Genomic DNA, 21,046 nt, shown 5'->3' with positions numbered 1-21,046 from the left:
GATCTTGCGGCTGATTTCAAGCCCCGCATGGGTCGGGCTCTGTGCTGACAGTTCAGAACCTGGAGCTTGCTTCCGATTCTGTGTCTCCCTCTCCCCCCCCTTCCCTCCCTGTTCCCTCAAAAATAAATAAACATTAAAAATTCAAAAAAAAAAAAAAAACAAGAGAAACATTCTACTCTGTAGTAGTAGGGGCAAAAATATAAACTACAAATCAAGAGACATAGATTCTAATCCCAGGTCTCTTACTGTAGGTAAAACAAACACTATCTGGCTCTCAAGTATTAGTAAAAAAAAGAACTTGCAGCATTTGGGAAACCCTTTTACATACACTCAAAATATCAGACCCTGAATAGCCAAGACAATCTTGAGAAATAAAGTTGGAGGTCTCACATTTCTAGATTTCAAAACTTACTACAAAGTTGCAGTTATCAAAGTTATGCCAGTGTGGTACTGGCATAAAGATGGAGACACGAACAAATGGAATACAAGAGAGAGCCCAGAAATGAATCCTCACATATGTGGTCAAATGACGTTGGACAAAGGTGCCAAGACCAACCAGTGGGGAAAGAATAGTTGTTTCAATAAATGGTTTTGGGAAAACGGAATATCCACATACAAGGAATGAAGATGAACTCTTACTTTATACCATATACAAAAATGTACTGAAAAATGTATCAAACACCTAAATGTAAGACCTAAAACTATAAAACATATCAGGAAAAGCTTCACTGGGTTTTGCAACAATTTCTTAGATGTGACACCAAAAGCACGGGCAAGGCAATAAAATTAAATACATAAACTGGACTACATCAAAATTTAAAACTTTTATACATCAAAGGACATTATCAACGCAGTGAAAAGACAATCCACACAGAATGGAAGAAAATATTGCAAAGCATGTATCTGATAGGGGGTTAATATCCAAAATATATAAAGAACTCCTACAACTCAACAACCAACAGCCACAAAACAACCAGAATCAAAAGCTAGGAAAGGACCTGAATATACATTTCTTCATAGAAGATACATATATAGCCAATAAGCATATGAAAAGATGCCCAACATCACAAATCATTACAGAAATGTAAATCAAAACCATGATGAGATACGAATTCACATCCATCAGGATGGATACTATTTAAAAAAAAGGAAAATAGGGGTGTCTGGGTGGCTCAGTCAGTTGAGCCTCTGACTTCAGCTCAGGTCATGATCTTGCAGTTTGGGAGTTCAAGCCCTGCGTCAGGCTCTATGATGACAGCTCAGAGGTTGGAGCCTCCTTCGGATTTTGTCTCCCTCTCTGTCCCTCCCCCACTTGCATTCTGTCTCTCTCCCTCTCAAAAATAAATAAAACATCTGGCCACCTCAGTGGCTCAGATGACTGAGCATCCGATTTCAGCTCAGGTCATGATCTCACGGTTTGTGGGTTTGAGCTCTGTATTGGGCTCTGTGCTGACAGCTCAGAGCTTGGAGCCTGCTTCAGATTCTGTGTCTCCCTCTCTCTGCCTCTTCCCTGCTTGTTCTCTCTCTCTCAAAAATAATAAACGTTAAAAAAAATTATTAAAAATAAATAAATAAAACATTTTCAAATTTAAAAAAAAATAAAAATTAAAAAAGGAAAATAGCACATGTTGGTGAGGAGGTAGAATAATTAGAACCCTTGTTCACTTCTGACAGGAATGTAAAACGTGCAGCTGCTATGGAAACAGTACGGTGGTTCCTCAAAAAATTTAAAAATAGAATTATCACATATGATCTGGGCTTATACCCAAAAGAACTGAAAGCAGACTGAAATATCTGTATACCCATGGTCATAAGTTGCATTATTCACAATCACCAAAAGGTAGAATCAGCCCAAGTGTCTACTAAAGGATGAATGGATAAACAAAATGTGGTATTTACACACAATGGAATAGTATTCAGCCTTAAAAAGGAGGAAAATTCTGATGCATACCACTATGTGGATGAACCTTGAGGATTATGTTAACTGAACCAAGCCAATCACAAAGAGACAAATACTGGATGATTTCACTTATATGAGGCACTTAGAGTAGTCAAATTCATTCAAACAAAAAATAGAATGGTAGTTGCCAGGGGCTGGGGAGAAAAGGGGATGGGGAGTCACTGTTGAATGGTTACAGAGTTTCAGTTTTGCAAGATGAAAAAAGTTCTGGAGATGGATGCAGTGAGGGCTGCACAATGTGAATGGGCACTGAATTATTTACTTTAAAATGTTTTGAAATACTAACTTTCATGTTCTATATATTTTACCATGACTACATTAAAAACACAAAAACAAACCCTAAAGTACTGGATGTAATTGTTACTGAACTGAAGTGTTCCAACTTCAATTTTGGTATTATCCCAGTAATTTTTTATGCTTATGGTCAATAACCCCTTCGGGGTTTTTGCTAATTGAGCCCCTGAAACATTCTGAATCAAGGTAAACATGAAGTAAAGAAAACTGATTCTCAGACCATACTTATAAGCATTTCCTGGGCAAAAGATTCCCTTAACTCACCAATGTCAAGAATTCTATCTCCAGGTCGGTTCCACCTCCAGCCTTCCAGCTGCTGATGTTCAGTGTATTGTAGTCGTCTGTCATGGAACACTACACGGAATATACTCTAAAAGGGAGCAACACAATCAAATGATAATAGGATCCTTTAAAAGTCAGTGCTGACCTGTCAAAAACAATGAAATCTTGCCATGTGCAACAACGTGGATGGAGCTAGAGTATATCATGCTAAGCGAAACAAATCAGTCAGAGAAAGACAAAATACCATATGATTTTACTTGTATGTAGAATTTAAGAAACAAAACAGACGAACATATGGGAAAGGGAAAAAAAAGGAGGGAAGCAAACCATAAGAGACTCTTAAAGACAGAGAACAAACTTGAGAATGCAAGCTGGTGCAGCCGCTCTGGAAAACAGTATGGGGGTTCCTCAAAAAACTAAAAACAGAACTACCCTACGACCCAGCAATTACACCACTAGGCATTTATCCAAGGGATACAGGTGTGCTGTTTCGAAGGTGCACGTGCACCCCAATGTTTATAGCAGCACTATCAACAATAGCCAAAGTATGGAAAGAGCCCAAATGTCCATCGATAGATGAATGAATAAAGATGTGCTGTGTGTGTGTGTGTGTGTGTGTGTGTGTGTGTGTGTGTGTGTAATGGAGTATTACTCGGCAATCAAAAAGAATGAAATCTTGCCATTTGCAACTACATGGATGGAACTGGAGGGTATTCTGCTAAGTGAAATTAGTCAGTCAGAGAAAGACAAAAATCATACGACTTCACTCATATGAGGACTTTAAAAGAAAAAACAGATGAACGTAAGGGAAGGGAAACATAAATAATATAAAAACAGGGAGGGGGACAAAAACAGAAGAGATTCATAAATATGGAGAACAGACTGAGGGTCACGGGAAGGGTTGTGGGAGGGGGGATGGGCTAAATGAGTAAGGGACACTAAGGAATCTACTCCTGAAATCATTGTTGCACCATATGCTAACTAATTTGGACGTAAATTTAAAAAAAAAATTAAAAATTAAAAAAAAAAGGATTTAAACATGAAACAAAGATAGAGAACAAACTCTGAGGGTTGGTGGAGGGAGGTGGGTGGGGGAAGGGCTAAATGAGTGATAGGTATTACGGCAGGCACTTGTGATGAGCGCTGGGTATAATATGTAAGTGATAAATCACTAAATTCTACTCCTGAAACCAATATTACACTATATGGTAACTAACTAGAATTTAAATAAAAATTTGAAAAAAATAAATAAAAATAAAAATCAGTGCTGACAAAAGAAAACTAGCAGAAGTTACCTCCAGTTAGTTTTCTAGATATAACCTAAAATTATTTTTCCTAAGACCTGTTTCACCCTATGGGTGCCTGGGTCAGTTAAAGCATGACTCTTGCTTTTGGCTCAGGTCATGATCTCACGGCTTATAGGTTCGAGTCCCATGGTCGGGCTCTGTGCTGGCAGCACAAAGCTTGCTGGGGATTCTCTGTCTCCCTCTCTCTCTCTCTCTCTCTCTCTCTCTCTCTGCCCCTCCCCTGTGCTCTCACTCTATCTCTCAAAAATAAATTAAAAAAAAAAATCTGTTTCACCCTAAAACCCATCATACCATGCCAAATTCTACTTCGGGGTAAATTTTATAAGTGCTCAGATATAATCTTTATAGTTACTAGTACCATATTTAATACTTGGCTTAAACATCAGTCCTGATGGACTGGGTATAAAGCATTCCTATTAGAAGCATTTCTACAAGTTTCTACTCTTACCATGTAATATCCAGCTCAGGTCTTCAGATGTATATGAAAAACTCACCAAGCTCCCTCCTTGCTAACCCACCACACGACACTGAGGGTAAGCAGGGGCTGTATCAATCAACTTCCCTTTTGTTACTCTGGCTTTGTGGAGGTGCTTATTTATATCCCCCCACCAACTTTCACAGCGGCTGACCAAACTCTTCAGTCCCAAATGTGCTGTGAATTCATTGCTCGAAGTCTAGACTAAAATAACTGCTATTCATTAACAGCAGTTTCTGTTTTTCTTGTTACTAGACCAAGTATCCAAAGAGACACTGGAGCTTTTCTAAAAATTTCAAGGAGGTTACTCTATTCCACCCAAAACAACTTCACTGAGCCAGGAGACTACTTTGACATGGAGTAGTAAGCCTTCTGTTTCCGCAGCTGTGAAAAATCTAAGTGAATAAGGGGGCTCACTCTCACGCCAAAGGAATTCCAGCTTCCCACTCTGCCAGCAAATTGTAGTGGGTAAGAGATACCACCAAGCCCTTAATGGAAGCAAAAGAATATTACCCAAAAAGGGTCAGTAAAAGAATACTGCGCAGAGAAATGATTTACTCATTTTCCTTTACCTTCACCAACTTGCCATTAATTTCTGGAAGTTCTCCAAGTTTCCTATTGTCTAGCATACGAATTTCATAAGACTGTCCTAGAAGAAAAAGTAACTACATATTATATTAATCATAAATTAACTTTGCAAGATGCACAAAGAATAAAATCCAGCTGAATATACAAGAGTATAATATTATTAGTATTATTAACAAAACTATAATCCTTTACTATGTGCTAGGCACAGTGCTAAGTGTTTTCATACATTATATAATTAACTGATACAATTCTCAAAACTATTATCAATCCCATTTTTACAGATACAGGAATTGAAACGTGAAGAGTTTAAGTAACTTGTCCAAGGCCACGCAACTGGAAAACAGAGCTGGGTAAGGTAATACTTCTCGGTTGGTAACCAATGAATGGGGATGTCCAGGGACCATGGATTAGAAAGAAAGAGGGAGACAGGAACTAAAAATGGGCAAGTACACAAAAGAAGCCAGTAATATACATTAAACATGACATTAAAGTGAAAATCTCTGAAGGCTTCAACTCTGACAGGTCACGCTAGAAAGATGTACTTTTTACATATAAGTATACCTAGTAAAATATCATCAATCCAGCATATCTTCAATAATACTAACAAATAAGGAAGCATCTAACCTTGATTGAGATATGTCAGGGTTTCATCATGGAGTTTCACTGCTGGAGAGGTAGCAGCACAAAGCACATATTGAAAAGGTAGGATTTTATTCTCATTATCAGGGGGCAAACTTGACTCTTCTTGCTTAAAAATGGGCAATGCAAGGACATCACTGAAATAAAACAAATAACTTACATTAACATCGGACAGAAGTGCAAGAGTGGATTTATGCTGAAACAATTTAACTGCAATTTGCTTTGGAAAACTATAAACATTATTCACTTTGAAAAAAAAACAAAAAACAAAAAACATTATTCACTTTGATGAAGTTTCTTCCCAACCACTCAGTTCAGATTACCTGCTGTGATAGTCCCCTCACCACAACAATGTGGGCAATGACAGATAGATATTCACTGCTAAGACCATCTAGACAGGGGTGCCTAAAAGGGCTCTGAAAATTATATGCAGAGTTCCAAAATGTCAATTTAGGATGCTCAGTAATGTGTTTGTTCTTAGAAAGGCACCAACTACAGTTATCTTTATAACCACATCAGCTGATCTACTCTAAGGACTAAAACAAGACTCAGAATTCCTAGAAGCCACTTGAAAAGGACAAATCAATGACCAGTGTATATTTCAAGGTCAGCTTACATTCTGTGGAATACAGCTAACTAGAAGTGCTGTGTTTCAGTTCCTAAAAGCCTTACGCAAATCTTAGACAAGCTCTCTAGTCTTCGCTCCTTCATCTATAAAATGGGAACCGCATCTGCTCTCTAGAGTAAATATGTAAGAAAGTATTTTGGAATCCATAAGGGACTAAAATTGATGTCAAGGATTAACAGTAATCTTCCCTCATAAACTCTAGCCATGGATTAGTGGGAAAGAACATCCTGGGCCCTATCCTGGAGACCGACTGTTATGATCAACATTCGCTCCAAACTTTAAAAGAATCTTAATAGATGTACCAAATTAAAAAGTGTTTCCAATTATCTCAAGACATGCCACAAAATTAAATGTATTTTATTTTACTTTAAAGAATTTGTACATGTAATCACTAGAACAGCTAAAATTAAAAAGAATGACAACCCAAATGTTGGCAAGGATGTGGAGCAACCAGAACTCTTATTCTTTGCCAGTAGGAGTGTAAAATAGCACAACCACTTTGGAAAAAGGTTTGACCATTTCTTATAAAAGGAAACATCTATCTGCCCTTTGATCCAGCAATTCTATTCATAGGTATTTATCCAAGAGAAATGAAAATATAAGTCCATGTAAAGCTTGTACATAAATGCTCATAGCACAAAAGCAAAAATGGGAAAGAATCCAAACGTTTATAATTAAGAGAAACGGATGCACAAACTGTGGTATATTCCATACAGTAGAATACTACTCAGCAAAACAAAGAAATGCAACAACATGGATGAATCTCGCAGACACGATACTGAACAAAAGAAGCTACACAAAAAGAATATATAATGTATGATTCCATTTATATGGTGTTCTAAAACAGGCAAAACCAAGGAGAACAGTGGTTTCCTGGCAGGGCAGAGATTGCTTGGAAGACATACAAGAGAACTTTCCGGGGAGATAAAAATGGTCTACACAATGTTAAGTGTGTGGGCAACACGAAAATTCTTTAAATGTACCCTCAGCAGTGTACAAACATCCTCCCCAAACATTACAGAATCGTTACATTCAGGCAAAAACCACCATTGACAGAAAAATGGCTGAACTCAGGTAAATCTTAGAGACAACATTACAAATTTTCACTGGAAAGCAAAACAAGCAGAAAATGCTCTGATTATTGTCCTAATAATCCACACAGGAGTAATAAAAATTTAATGGTATTAATGCTAACAAACAAAACAAGCAGGGGGAAGGGAAGAGTAAAAGAAATTTCTCTTTTCTGCTGATGTCTAAACAGCAAGGTTACGTGTTATTAGTTGAATCCAGGCACTCGGGACGCAAACCAGCTTTTATGGAACACAAGTTTCTTGTTGCTAAGAAGTATCTCAAAGGCTAGAAAAACAAAACGTGCTTTCATCCCCTTAGGTCTGGAGGTGTGTGTGCTGTGCTCAAATGCATGGGGTTGGGTGGAGAAGGCAAGGACTCCCTCTTTCTGTCTGTATTAATTTGTCAGGTAAACATACTACCGATCCCTTGAGACTACTTAAAACTGTAGAAGCACAGGTTTTCTAGAAAAGTATTCCATGCCAGTTCCTCCACTTCTAAAGTCAGGAAGTTACCAATGCTCCCACCACAAACAGTACAGAACATAAAGCAAAACACTACAAAACTTCAGAAACATGATGGTAGTCTTTGGGAGACTTTATTACCATACCATTCCCAATACATATCATTCTCAAAAACATCACCTCTGATGATTCTTTGAAAGATTAGTGAAGATTATCAGGAATCAAGGCAAATCAGATTTTGCAACATAGCAACAGCTCAACCTTTAGGAATGTAGGGTATTTTTTTTCTTCTCAATGTTACTGCCTAGCTAAGTTAATATATAGCAATAGTCCCTAGTCATCTCAATATAATGTGGCTTTACACCTAATCCCTCATGACTAAGCAAAGGACTGTCATTTGATGCTTAAATTTTAAAACGGATTCTACAAGCTACCTCTAAAATTAAATAACTCAAAACAGCCAAACCAAATACACAAAGCTATATTTTCTCATCAGAGCTTTTAAGATCCCAAAACCTCAAACATATTTGAACTATTCTTGTTCTTGCAATACTGCATTTCTTTTACTCTGCTGTGGATCAAAAATACCATTTGATTTCACGTTCCCAGAGGTGGAGGCTAAAGGTCATTGGCGAACACAGTTCTAGGCCCCTGTTTATAGCAAAACAGTAATGGATTAAGCAAGAAATCATAACAGATTTGGAAATACAAAAGTCTGCTCCTCTGTCTCAGGGGTAAATGGACCATGGATTAGGGAAACCCACTCTGGTGGAGTCTTAAGTAGTCGGTACCAATGTATAATTTAGCATTTTATTACTTTATCTGATTGCTTCATGTATTTATTTTTTTTAAGATTTTATTTATTTTATTTTTCAAAAAAGATTTTTTTTTGTTAAGTAATCTCTACACCCAATGTGGGACTTGAATTCATGACCCAGAAATCAAGAGTCCCTTGTTCCACCAACTGAGCCAGCCAGGTGCTCCTGCTGCATATATTTAATTTATTCCAATGAAACATAAGCTGTTTGAAGGAGCAACTTCTGTTTTCTGTTCTTAGTAAATATTTGTTGATGTGATTTACATTTTTGTTTGCATTTTCCGGAATATTCAGCACTAGTACACTGTGATCATTTTATTTTTTTAATGTTTATTATTTTTGAGGGAGAGACAGAGAGAAAGAGAGCAAGCAGGGGAGGGTCAGAGAGAGAGGGAGACACAGAATTGGAAGCAGCCTCCAGACTCTAAGTTGTTAGCATGTGGGGCTCGAACTCACAGACTGAGATCATGACCTGAGCCGAAGTCGGCCACTTAACCAACTGAGCCACCCAGGCGCCCCTCATTGCGATCATTTTAGAGTTTGACATCTCACCCTATCTGTGATCAAATGTAAGGATACAGAAATCTCACCTGCTAAAAAGATAACTTGAGTGTATGTTAAATACGTGCATCGCTAAGTGGAAATTCACACCTGAGAGTGAACACATAGCAGAAAGCATCTGAGTGGAAGCAACACAGGAACAGAAGCACGATTAGAAGTGATCTTGCCTATATGTAACCGGGATTCCATGAAGAGCTGCTTCACGGTCTTCTGAGGCATAAACTACTCTTTCCAGATAAGGCAGCCTCTGAATGGTCTGTACTAAATTCACAGCTATGGTTTACTTAACCTTCCCCCTCAGGCCTACTAGCTGCTGAATGCCCTCTTCTAGAGACAGCCTAGTGAAGAAAGAGGGAAAGGTTTGATGAGCTCTCCTTGAGTAAGAGAGGCAAGTAGACAGGTTGTCCATAGCATCAAGGGAAGTCACAAAAAAGGATGCGATCTTCCCATTTGTGACAACACGGATGGATCTGGAAAGTATTATGCTAAATGAAATAAGTCAGATTGAGAAAGACAAATACCATATGATTTCACTTCTGTCTGGAATCTAAAAAACAAATGAATAAACAAACAAAAAGCAGACCTATAGAGAACCAACTGATGGTTGCCAGAGGGAAGGGAGCGAGGGGAAAGGCAAAATGAGTAAAAGGGAATAGGAGACACAAGCTTCCAGTTATGGAATGAGTAGGTCACAGGAATAAAAGGCACAGCACAGGGAACACAGCTGATGATACTGTGTGCATTGCATGGTGACAGATGGCAGCTACACTTGTGGTGAGCACAGCATAACATATAGAGAAGGTGAATTATTGTGTTGTACACCTGAAACTAATGTAATACTGTATATGTCAGCTATACTCAAATTTTACAGACCTAAATAAGAAATAAATAAAACAAATTAATGCTTATAAAAACTACACTGCCAACAAAACACACTTATTTTCATTCTTTCTGGTAAAGAAACAGCAGTAAAGAATTTAAACAATATGGTCAGATCCAAAGAATAAGCAGGTGGGTAAGAAACAAAACAAAACAAAACAAAAGAAAGTGGGAGAGATAAAGAGAGAAAAGACTCTGGCCCCATTAAGAGAATGATAGGACAACCACCTCTTTTCCTCCATCTTTTCACATGGTCTTGTCCTATGGCTTTCAAATTTTTCTGAATACCATTTACGTTAAGTACTTTTTTGAAAAAATTTTTAAAGTTTATTTACTTATTTTGAGAGAGAGAGAGAGAGAGAGAGAGCGAGCGCACGAGCAGGGGAGAGGTAGAGAGAGAGGGAGAGAGAATTCCAAGCAGGCAGGGCTCGATCCTATGCACCATGAGACCATGACCTAAGCCAAATCGAGAATCAGATGTTTTAACTGACTGAGTCACCCAGGCTCCCCTAAGTAAGTCGTTTTTATATTAAGACTCAGTGGATGTGTCCCCAGAACTGAAATAAGTTTCATAAAACAATACTTATTAATTTTGGTATTTTCTATAGCACTTCATTTTTGAAAACGTTGACCACAACCTGCAGTTTGAAGAACACTGCTCCTCTTTCCCTTAAAACTTTGCACTAAATTAAACCAAGTTTATTTACAATCCCTTTATCAGTATTCAAAACACAACACAATAAAAGACAAGTCTTCCAGATCAGACTGTCATTCAGCTACTCAAGAATAGGGAATATTATCTTCTTTAATAGACAAAGAAATACAGAGACTTACACAGAGAGTAAACACAGACAGTACTTCCTCAACTCATTATTAGCTCCCTTTTGGCTCTCTCATTTTTAAATTCATACAGCACATAACTCTCCATTGCAAAGGAACAAAGAAGGCTGCAAAATATAACAGCCAGCATATTCACACTGAAGACTGTCTTAAAAACTGCGATCCAAATCCTGCTTTTTTAAGTCAGAAAATATTTGGAAGTAAAATAGTTTTCAAGTAATCTTCTGCCGTAACTTGTAGACTGCATTACTAAATTAGAGTCAAATCCGTATGGAAGGCATATAAAGATCAGTGCTGTTAACCTTGGGTGCATATTAACAATTGATGGTGGGGTGGTGGTTAAAACTCCTTTCTGGGCCATATCCTGTGCCAATTAAATCAGAAGGGGGGGCAGATCGTGAGCTTAATTGCTTAGTTCCATGTCTTAATAAGCCAACATAATGGGTATGATCTCCATGTCATCGAAGATGACCACCTCCCTATACCAAAATCTGATTTTACAGAGGTCCTCAATGAGCCATCTTGAAACACTACCTCTAATGGAAAGGGAGTTTCTTCAATCTATGCATATCTATCACCACTACTAGAGGGAAAACACTCAGCTTGACATTGAATCAGTAAATCTCTTTCCTTTTTTTTCCCCCCCATTTATTCAGCAAATAGTCTTTGAGCACCTACTATCTTCTGGGCCCTATTTTAGGTGGCAGGGAGAGAATAATCAAGTACAGATAAGGTCCCCCTTAAAAGTATAGCATCATTGTCTAAATTCCTATCTGTGAACAGCAACAAATCATTCTACATTATTCTACAGATACCTATTTGTTTTCTTATTTCCAGTTCATTGTCCTTACAGTATTACAGATACTCAAGCATAAATGAATCATTATAGAATACAGAGCAAAAATGATACAACTCAAAAAGGCTTAGTATATCTCTAGCAGGTGTTTTATGTAACTCTGACCTGAGTATCTTAACTGCACTCCTCCTTTCCAACTGCAAACCTGGAATGCAGACTGTCCAGTGAGTAGGACGTGAGTAGGACATCAAAATGGCAAGTGAGCAGTAGATAAAAACACCGTATCTGGATTTTATGCTGATGATGCCCCTGACAGAGATATTGGTCGTCTGACAAGTCTTTCTTGTCAGAAAGTATTTATGGAACTTTTTTCAAGATCTCAATACTGGGCTTAATGCTCTTTAAGCACTTTAAGAAGTACTTCTAGATATAAACCATTCTATTTCTTCCACACAGTTATGAGAGACCAGCAGTTTGAATAGTTGTCATTCATTACATACTCAAAGTTTACCCAAAAATGAAGCTAATTCCTCTCCCTCTACCCCAGTCTCTGGATCTTCCTCATTCTACTCTGTTGAATTATTTGTCAACTACTATTTATTTACTGCTATAAGCAATGCACTTTTTATTTTTCCTTAGCTTAGAAAGTCAATAAAAACTTCTCACTTCAAACCTGTCTGCAAGCCTTATTTCTTTTCGAAGCTGAAAAGTATCTGACCCATTTCAGATACAAATTTACTTCCAGAAAACTTGCAAGATATTAAAAGTTTAATCAAAGAAATATGAATCAGCAAAGCCCTACCTCAGGAGATTTGCCAGATATAGGCCTGCTTTCTGTTTTTTTTTCCTACATTACAGGATTAGCTCTGACCAGCCTATAAATCTCATTAAAACACTGCTAATTGAAAATATCACCTGTGGCATCATTAGTATCAGGCTCTTTTATTAAATTTGAAATTACTGACTCTTCCCCTTTAGGTGATAAATGGCAAACTGCAACAATATTCGTGTGTTATATATTCCAGGAATCTGACAATTTTGATAAAGGAAGTGGAACCCTCCCATTTCAGTATTCAAAATCTGATTATCTACCATCAGAGTAGGACCTAAAGGGGAAAACAAGATTGTTCTGTCTTCCTGCGACTAAGGGAAACCATACATAGACCCTAATATGGTGCTGAGCCTCAAATCTTCTTTTCAGGTCCAAAATGTCTACCATTTCTTTTCTTTTTTCTTCTCCTTCTTCTCCTTCTTCTTCTTCTTTGATGTAGTTCAGCTTCCTTCCCTCTTCGCAGACAAGCATCACTCACCATCTATCTGTTGGTGTTCTTCTGCTTTGCTCATTTCATCCCCACTACCAAGCCTATCTTCAAAGCCCCCAAATCTCCTTGGTCCCCCATTCCTCGCTGCAGTGAAATACAAGCATAGATTTTTTTTTTTAAGGCTTTAATTGCTAATGACTTTTGGGAAAATCCTAAAAGTACCAGAACATTAGTCCTATGAAATGGTAAAAAGGCCTTAGCGATCTCTCTTCCCTTTGTGCACCCAGTGGTAAGCCTTATGAAAATCGCTCCTCCTTCAAACCATACCTTTGATGAAAGCCTAGTCTTCTAAAATGGCCAACACATTCCCTGGAGATATTGCAAATTAGGCTGATGATGTAATCAGAGCAGAACTGTTATTTGCTCCCTTTCTTTTACAGTGGGTAGACAGAGGGAAGTAATCTGCATTTCTAAGAATACGCAGAGCAGAAGATACTTATGAAACTTCAACCCTTCTCAGGGACAATAACCATCTTTTTATCAATATCAGCCAATCTGCAGCCAGAGTAACCTTTAAAAATGTAAATTTGGTGCCCCTGGGTGGCTCAGTTAAGCCTCCTACTTCAGCTCAAGTCAAGATCTCACGGTTCCTGGGTTCGAGCCCCGTGTTGGGCTGTCAGCCCAGAGCCTGGAGCTGCTTTAGATTCTGTCTCTCCCTCTCTCTTCTTTTAAATAAAAATTTTTTTTAAATATAAATTTAAGGGGCACCTGGGTGGCTCAGTTGATTAAGCGTCTGAATCGTGATTTCAGCTTAGGTCATGATCTCATGGTTTCCCGGGTTTGAGCCCTGCATCAGGCTCTGTGCACTGACTGTGAGGTTCCTGCTTACGATTTTCCCTCTCTCTGTGTCCGTCCCTATTCACACTCTCTCAAAAATAAATAAACTTAAAAAAATAAAATTCCTATAAATTAATATGAAAAAGACCAACTCTCCTCCCTCCCCCCCAAAAAAAAAACTTGAATAGTTACTTCTCAAGAGAAAACATGAATGGCTAGTAAACATGTTGAACAGGTGCTCAGACTCAAAAAACCAGGAAAATGCAAATAAAACCACAATGAAATCCACATCCACTAATTGACAAAAATTAAGACACTGACTAAATAAAACACTGGTTAGGATGTAGAACAACCAAAACTTTTAAACTCCTAAGTATACTGGGAAAAACAAGTTAGCATTATTTTGAATAAAGATACACAAACTTCGAGCTGCCTTGGTGGCTCAGATCTGGACTTCCTCTCAGATCATGAGCTCAGGTCATGATCTCGCAGTTCGTGGGTTTGAGCCCCCTGTCGGGCTCTGTGCTGACAGCTGGGAGCCTGGAGCCTGATTCAGATTCTGCATCCCCCTCTCTCTCTGTCCCTTCCTGCTCTTGTGTTTTAAAACAAACATTTAAGGGGCGCCTGGGTGGCTCAGTCGGTTAAGGGTCCGTCTTCGGCTCAGGTCATGATCTCGCGGTCTGTGAGTTCGAGCCCCGCGTCGGGCTCTGTGCTGACAGCTCAGAGCCTGGAGCCTGTTTCGGATTCTGTGTCTCCCTCTCTCTGACCCTCCCCGTTCGTGCTTTGTTTCTCTCTGTCTCAAAAATAAATAAACATTAAAAAAATTTTTTTTTTAAATAAATAAATAAAAATAAAACAAACATTAAAAAAAAAAAAAAGGTACACAAACTTCATAATCCAGCAATTACATTAATCCTACAACCCCTCTGCCTGAAACATTTTCTTTCTCCATCTTTGCAGGCTCAAATCTTACTCTTCTTTCAGATACGCCTTCAGGAAGTAGAATTTAGTATTTCTATGCTCTAAACTCCTGTAGCACTTTATCTCTAAGTGCTCTGATGTATCGGTTTCTAGCTTGTATCATACCTATTTAAATACATGTCTTATCTTCTCTAGCAAATTATAAGCAACTAGAGGACAAAAAGTTGCTTGATTTTGTCTTTTAATCACCATGGCACCAGACACAGCACTACATACAGAAGTGTATGGTTAAGACTCAAAGCTACACAATCAAGCTGGAACACAAAACCTAGCATTCAGAAGGCACTCAAGTATTTGTTGAATGAATAAAAATCTGCTGAGGGACTGAATCAACCAGGACTTGATGTACACACAAAGCATGAAGTAGCCTTGAGAGAAAATCACAACATCAATTTGTGTATCCAAAGCCCCCAATCTATTTTTCTCCCAGATTCTGGTTTGATGTTGCATCAGGAGAGCCAGCTATCAGCTACAAATGGAAACCACTGCCAATCAGGCAGACAAAGAATGAGGGCAGGGCAGGAGGAGGTGGAAAAAAGAAAGAGAAGGTAACAAAGTAGAAGGAAGGAGTGGCAACGCTAGAGGTCAACTTCCATAAGTATTCCAAGAGAGCAAGAACCAGAAGGAAGCAAAGTTACAGACCTTTGGCAAAAAAGACAAGGAATGATAGGACAAGTTAAAAAGACGAGGAAAGCGAGCCAGCAATCGATTGTGTGCTAAACACTCTTGGACTTATATTATGCAGTATTTCAGACTTTACAAGAAGGTTAAACAAAAAAAAAAAACTTAACAGATACCTGTGTACGCTCCACTCAGCTTAAGAAATAAAGCACTAACAAGGAGGGGTGCCTGGGTGGCTCAGTCAGTTAAGCGTCTGACTTCGGCTCAGGTCATGATCTCACGGCTCCTGAGTTCAAGCCCTGCGTGGGGCTCTGTGCTGACAGCTCAGAGCCTGGAGCCTGCTTCCAATTCTGTCTCTGTCTCTCTCTGCCTCCTCCGCTCACTCACTGTCTCTCTTTCAAATATAAAAAAACATTTAAAAAAAAAGAAAGAAAGAGCACTAACAGTTGAAGCCCTCTATACCCTTCCTCCATTGTATCCCCCTTTAACTTCCAGAGGCAACAGTAACATAAATTTGGAGTTAAACATTCTTACTCATTTCTTTGTATTTTTACAGTGGTGCCATCTTTTTAAAAAGTAGTGGTAAATTTTATGGTAAAGGGAGGAATCTCACCTAAATACACAGTCCATCATAAGACACTGAGAGTAACAGGGAAAGTAAAGGCACAGTCAGTAACAACTAACCAACTCTAAGACCCAAAAAAATGGAAGATTTAGGAGATGGATGGGTAACAGTTGAAGGGGGAAAAGTGAAGGCAAACAGTAGTGAAAAAGACACACAGCAAAAAAGAAGAAAATTCAGGTTTTCGTAATAATTTTTTACTGTTTGTTTTTCAGAGAGAGAGACCGAGTATGAGCAGGGGAGGGGCAGAAAGAGAGGGAGACACAGAATCCGAAGCAGGCTTCAGGCTCCAAGCTGTCAGCACAGAGCCCGATGCGGGGCTCAAACTCACAGACTGTGAGATCATGACCTGAACTGAAGTCGGATGCTCAACCGACTGAGCCACCCAGGTGTCAAAAATTCAGTTTTGATGAAGAGAAATAGTTGCCTCAGAAACTGCTATGCTAGTGGCCTTTGAAACAAAATAGAGTGAATTCAGTTCACATACCCAACAAATCAGCACGAACTATCTGTTAGACACCCTTCTCCTGGAGCATTTATTCTAATTGGGGAAAGAGTCAAACAAATGAATAAGATATCAGATGTTTGGAAAAAGATAAAGCAGAGTAGAGTAGGCAGAGTACTGGTGAGGACAAGGAGGTGTTTGCTATCATATGTGAAGGTGGTTACAGAACCTCTCTGACAAAGTGACATTGGAGCAGAAACCTAAAGCAAGTAGGGAATGCAGAAGACTGTTTCAGGAAGAGAGGCGCCTGGGTGGCTTAGTTGGTTAAGCATCTTTTGTTTTTTAGTGTTTATTTCTTTTTTTTATTAACAAAAATTTTTTTAATGTTTATTTATTTTTGAGAGAGAGAGTGAGAGAGAGAGACAGAGCACAAGCCGGGGAGGGGCAGAGAGAGAGGGAGACACAGACTCTGAAGCAGGCTCCAGGCTCCCAGCTGTCAGCACAGAGCCCAACACGGAGCTCGAACCCACAAACTGCAAGATCGTGACCTGAGCCGAAGTCAGCTGCTCAACCCACTGAGCCACCCAGGCGCTCCAAGGAACTCTACTCTTGATTTTGGCTCAGGTCCTGATCTTACAAACCATGAGCTGATATAGCATGGAGCCTGCTTAGGATTTTCTCTCCCTCTCTTTCTCTGCTCCCTGCCCACCCCCCTGGTGTGCATGCACACATGTGTGGGCTCTCTCTCAAAATAAATAAAAATTAAAAAAAAAAAAGACTTCCAGTAAGAGTAACAGCAAATGCAAAGGCCCTGAGGCAGAAAGGTGCATAGGATTTGAGGGACCGTAAGACCATCAGATGTGGCTGGGGCAGAGCATGCTATAAAGAGAGTCTAGACAGAATGATCAGAAGGGCACCCTGTGTACATCAATGCCGGAACTGGGGCTTTAATTCAAAACAAGATGCAAAATGAATGGAGGGTTTCCAGGAGAAAAGTGAAATGATCTGCTCTACATTTTAAATAAACTATCATATAATTTATCATTTAAATAGGGACACTTTGTGAGTGAACAAGGGTGCTATTAGCAGTTACCTCAGGACAACAGACATTAACAAGACCTTAATTTTAAAAGGCTTCTGTGCAGGGGTGCCTGGGTGGCTCAGTCAGTTAAGCGTCTGACTTCAGCTCAGGTCATGATCTCATAGTGAGTTTGAGCCCCATGTTGGGCTCTGAGCTGACAGCTTGGAGCCTGGAGCCTGCTTCAGATTCTGTGTCTCCCTCTCTCTCTTTGTCCCTCCCATGCTTGTGCACATGTGCTCTCATGCTCTCTCTCTCTCTCAAAAATAAACAAACATTTAACAATAAATAAATAAAAGGCTTCTGTGCAGAGCCAGTTTGAAGGGGTTCTTCTGGCCAAATCTGGAATAATTTAATCAAGATATATAATGGTAGTAAAAGATTACAACATATTGAATAAAGTAAAAATCTGAGGGGCACCTGGGTGGCTCAGTCGGTTAAGCGTCCGACTTCAGCTCAGGTCACCATCTCGCGGTCCGTGAGTTCGAGCCCCACGTCGGGCTCTAGGCTGATGGCTCAGAGCCTGGAGCCTGCTTCCAATTCTGTGTCTCCCTCTCTCTCTGCCCCTCCCCTGTTCATGCTCTGTCTCTCTCTGTCTCAAAAATAAATAAAAACGTTAAAAAAAAAAAAAGTAAAAATCTGAGACTACATTGTTAAAAATAAATCAATAAGAAGGGAAAGTTCCCTCTTACAGTAGACAGCCAACTAGTAAATGTAGAAGGAAAGACATAATTAGAAAGTCATCATTTGGGACGCCTGTGTGGCTTAGTCGGTTAAGCATCCCACTTTTGGTTTCAGCTCAGGTCATGATCTCAGGGTTTCATGAGTTCAAACCCTGCATCTGGCTCTGTGCTGACAGGGCAGAGCCTGCTCGGAATTCTCTCCCTCTCTCTCTCTGCCCCTCCCCTGTTCATGCAGTCTCTGTCTCTCTCAAAAATAAATACACAAAGCTAAAATATATACATACATACATATATATATGTATATATATACATACATACATACATATATATATGTATATATATATATGAAAATCATCATTTAGCAATCATCATAAAGAAAACTGATTAGGGCAAGAATCATCAATAAATGCTAAAACTGGTTGGTGAAGGGGCGCCTGGGTGTCTCAGTCGGTTAAGCGTCCGACTTCAGCTCAGGTCACGATCTCTCAGTCCACAAGTTCGAGCCCCGCGTCGGGCTCTGGGCTGATGGCTCAGAGCCTGGAGCCTGCTTCCGATTCTGTGTCTCCCTCTCTCTCTGCCCCTCCCCCATTCATGCTGTGTCTCTCTCTCTGTCTCAAAAATAAATAAACGTTAAAAAAAAAAAAAAAAAAAAACTGGTTGGTGAAAATTTGAAAATAGGATATTTACATGGTGTCAAAATGTCGCCCCTACAGAATACTAATTACAAAAGGCAAAGCAATAAATTTATAATGGAGAAAACTGGCATACCCCACCTTAACTAAGTGGTCAAAATTAACATTGCCAGCAATGGGACCAATCAATAGCATGTGTACCCTAATATGATACACAGAGAACTCAGCATCCCTTCTTAGGTAGTACCACCCAAAGCACATAACCTGAATCTACCATGAGGAAACATCAGACAAACCCAAACTGAGGGATATTCTACAAAATAACTGACCTCTACTCATCAAATTGTTAATGTCATAAAAATACAAAGACTCGGGGCGCCTGGGTGGCTCAGTCAGTTGGGTGTCCGACTTTGGCTCAGGTCACGATCTCGCAGTCCGTGGGTTCGAGCCCCGCGTCGGGCTCTGGGCTGATGGCTCGGAGCCTGGAGCCTGCTTCCGATTCTGTGTCTCCCTCTCTCTCTGCCCCTCCCCCGTTCATGCTCTGTCTCTGTCTCACAAATAAATAAACGTTAAAAAAAAATACAAAGACTCATGATCTGCTCTAGATTAAAGGAGATAAAAGACATGACAACCGAATCAATACATGATCTTGGGTATTTTTTTGCTATAAAGGACATTATTGGGACAATTGGCAAAATCTGAATAAGGTCCACAGATTAGATCATACACGGTATTGTGTGTTAAGCTCCTAATTTTGATCACTACATTATAGTTACGTAAGAGCATTTCATGTTTCTTTCCTGCCCCTCCACCGGAGAATTTCATGTTTTTTAAAAATACACACTGAAGTATTTGGGTGTTAAGGGACACTGCAACTGCAACTTAAACAGTTCAGATTAAAAAAATAATAATAATTCTAGGTGTTGGGGAGGAGCAGAAGAGAGGAAGATAAAACAAATATAGCAAAATGTTAACATGTGAGTAATCTCGGTGAAGGGTATTTACAACTTCTTTGCACTGTTTTTGCAAATCTTCTGCAAGTCTGAAATTGTTATTATTTTTTATGAACAGAATACACATAGACTTCTAAGTTTCTGTGTAGAGAACAGGCTATGGGGGTGATGAGTGCAGAGTTGGAAGCAGGGCTGGACCAGTTAAAAGGCTACTATAGATTAAGGACAGAGGTCATGAAAGACTGCACAGTAGGAAGCTCCAGGAATTGGTCCCTCCACCAAAATAACTATTGAGCCGGCACAAAATGCTTGAAGCAACTATTCTGGAACTCTGGAATCTAGTCAAATACTTGCAGCAAACAAGGGAATGCTTGATGAAGAAAGAGGCTGGTAAATTTTAGTGAATTTCAGCATCTGGCACACCATCTACCTTCCCCTAGCTCCCAGTCCCATGGCAGACAGCTGTGGGGACAGTAGCCTGGGATCCTGTTGCAGTCTGCTGGTGTCAGGGTGGGCAATAGGGACCTTGTCCTCCAAAAATCAGCATTATATATTCTGATTACTGCTTTTGATCGCTGAAGAGCTGGCACACAGGCTGGACATTGTTTCAACCACCATGGCTGAGGTGGCTTCCTTAGCAGAGTCAGACAAAGGGATTTAAAGAAACAGAACATTCTTTTTTTTCCCCATTTTTTCTTATTAGATCCAAGCATTTAAGAAAATTTCTGTCAAGTCATTGGCGGACCACGGAGCTCATAGAAGAGACTTCAGTGTTCACAAAAAATAAGGAACGCATTCTTTACAAAAACACTTTGGGAAAGTCACTAAATAAATGGACAACTTCAGCTTTAATCAAGTAACAACAGTAATCTCTAGGGAGGGAGTAGAATCTGATTTCCAGAGCTACCATATTACAATACTCAAAATGTCCAGTTCTAAACAAAAAATTACAAAGCATACGAAGATTAAGGAAAGTATGGCCAATTCACAAGAAAAGACAAATTGACAGAAACTATCCTTGAGCAAGCCTAGACACTAGACTTAATACACAAAGACCTTAAATTAACTATCTTAAATATGCCCAAAGAGCTGAAGGAAACCATGGACAAATAACTAAAGGAAACCAGGAAAACAATGTATGAGCAACTAAAGAATAGCAACAAAAGATCAAAGTTATAAAAAGTAAACAAGTAGAAATTCTGGACCCAAAAGTACAAGAGCTGGAATTAAAAATATACTAGAGGGACTCAACAGAAGATCAACAGAAGAAAGAATCAGCAAACTTGAAGATGGCAAATTGAGATTACTCAGGCTGAAGAGCAAAAACAAAAATG

The 21,046-nt window shown here is 39.3% G+C and overlaps 1 protein-coding gene across 4 annotated transcripts in view; it reads right to left on the bottom strand.

Moving 5' to 3' along the window:
* The window catches only part of TFCP2 (transcription factor CP2), a 45,969-nt gene that overhangs the window by 13,433 nt on the left and 11,490 nt on the right, over positions 1 to 21,046 (bottom strand). For all 4 annotated transcript variants that reach the window (XM_019419375.2, XM_019419376.2, XM_019419377.2 and 1 more), the window contains exons 2-4: positions 5,531 to 5,682; positions 4,891 to 4,967; positions 2,519 to 2,624 (exon numbers count right to left, since the gene is read on the bottom strand). In XM_019419375.2, coding sequence (XP_019274920.1) covers positions 2,519 to 2,624; positions 4,891 to 4,967; positions 5,531 to 5,682 — 335 coding nt within the window. The remainder of the gene's footprint in view (positions 1 to 2,518; positions 2,625 to 4,890; positions 4,968 to 5,530; positions 5,683 to 21,046) is intronic.

This window comes from Panthera pardus, unplaced genomic scaffold (genome assembly GCF_024362965.1).
Source record: "Panthera pardus isolate Hobbes unplaced genomic scaffold, ASM2436296v1 HiC_scaffold_6, whole genome shotgun sequence".
Taxonomy (NCBI): domain Eukaryota; kingdom Metazoa; phylum Chordata; class Mammalia; order Carnivora; family Felidae; genus Panthera; species Panthera pardus.
Note: the sequence above shows the minus strand (reverse complement) of the source record. Positions and strands in the feature narration are given on the sequence as shown.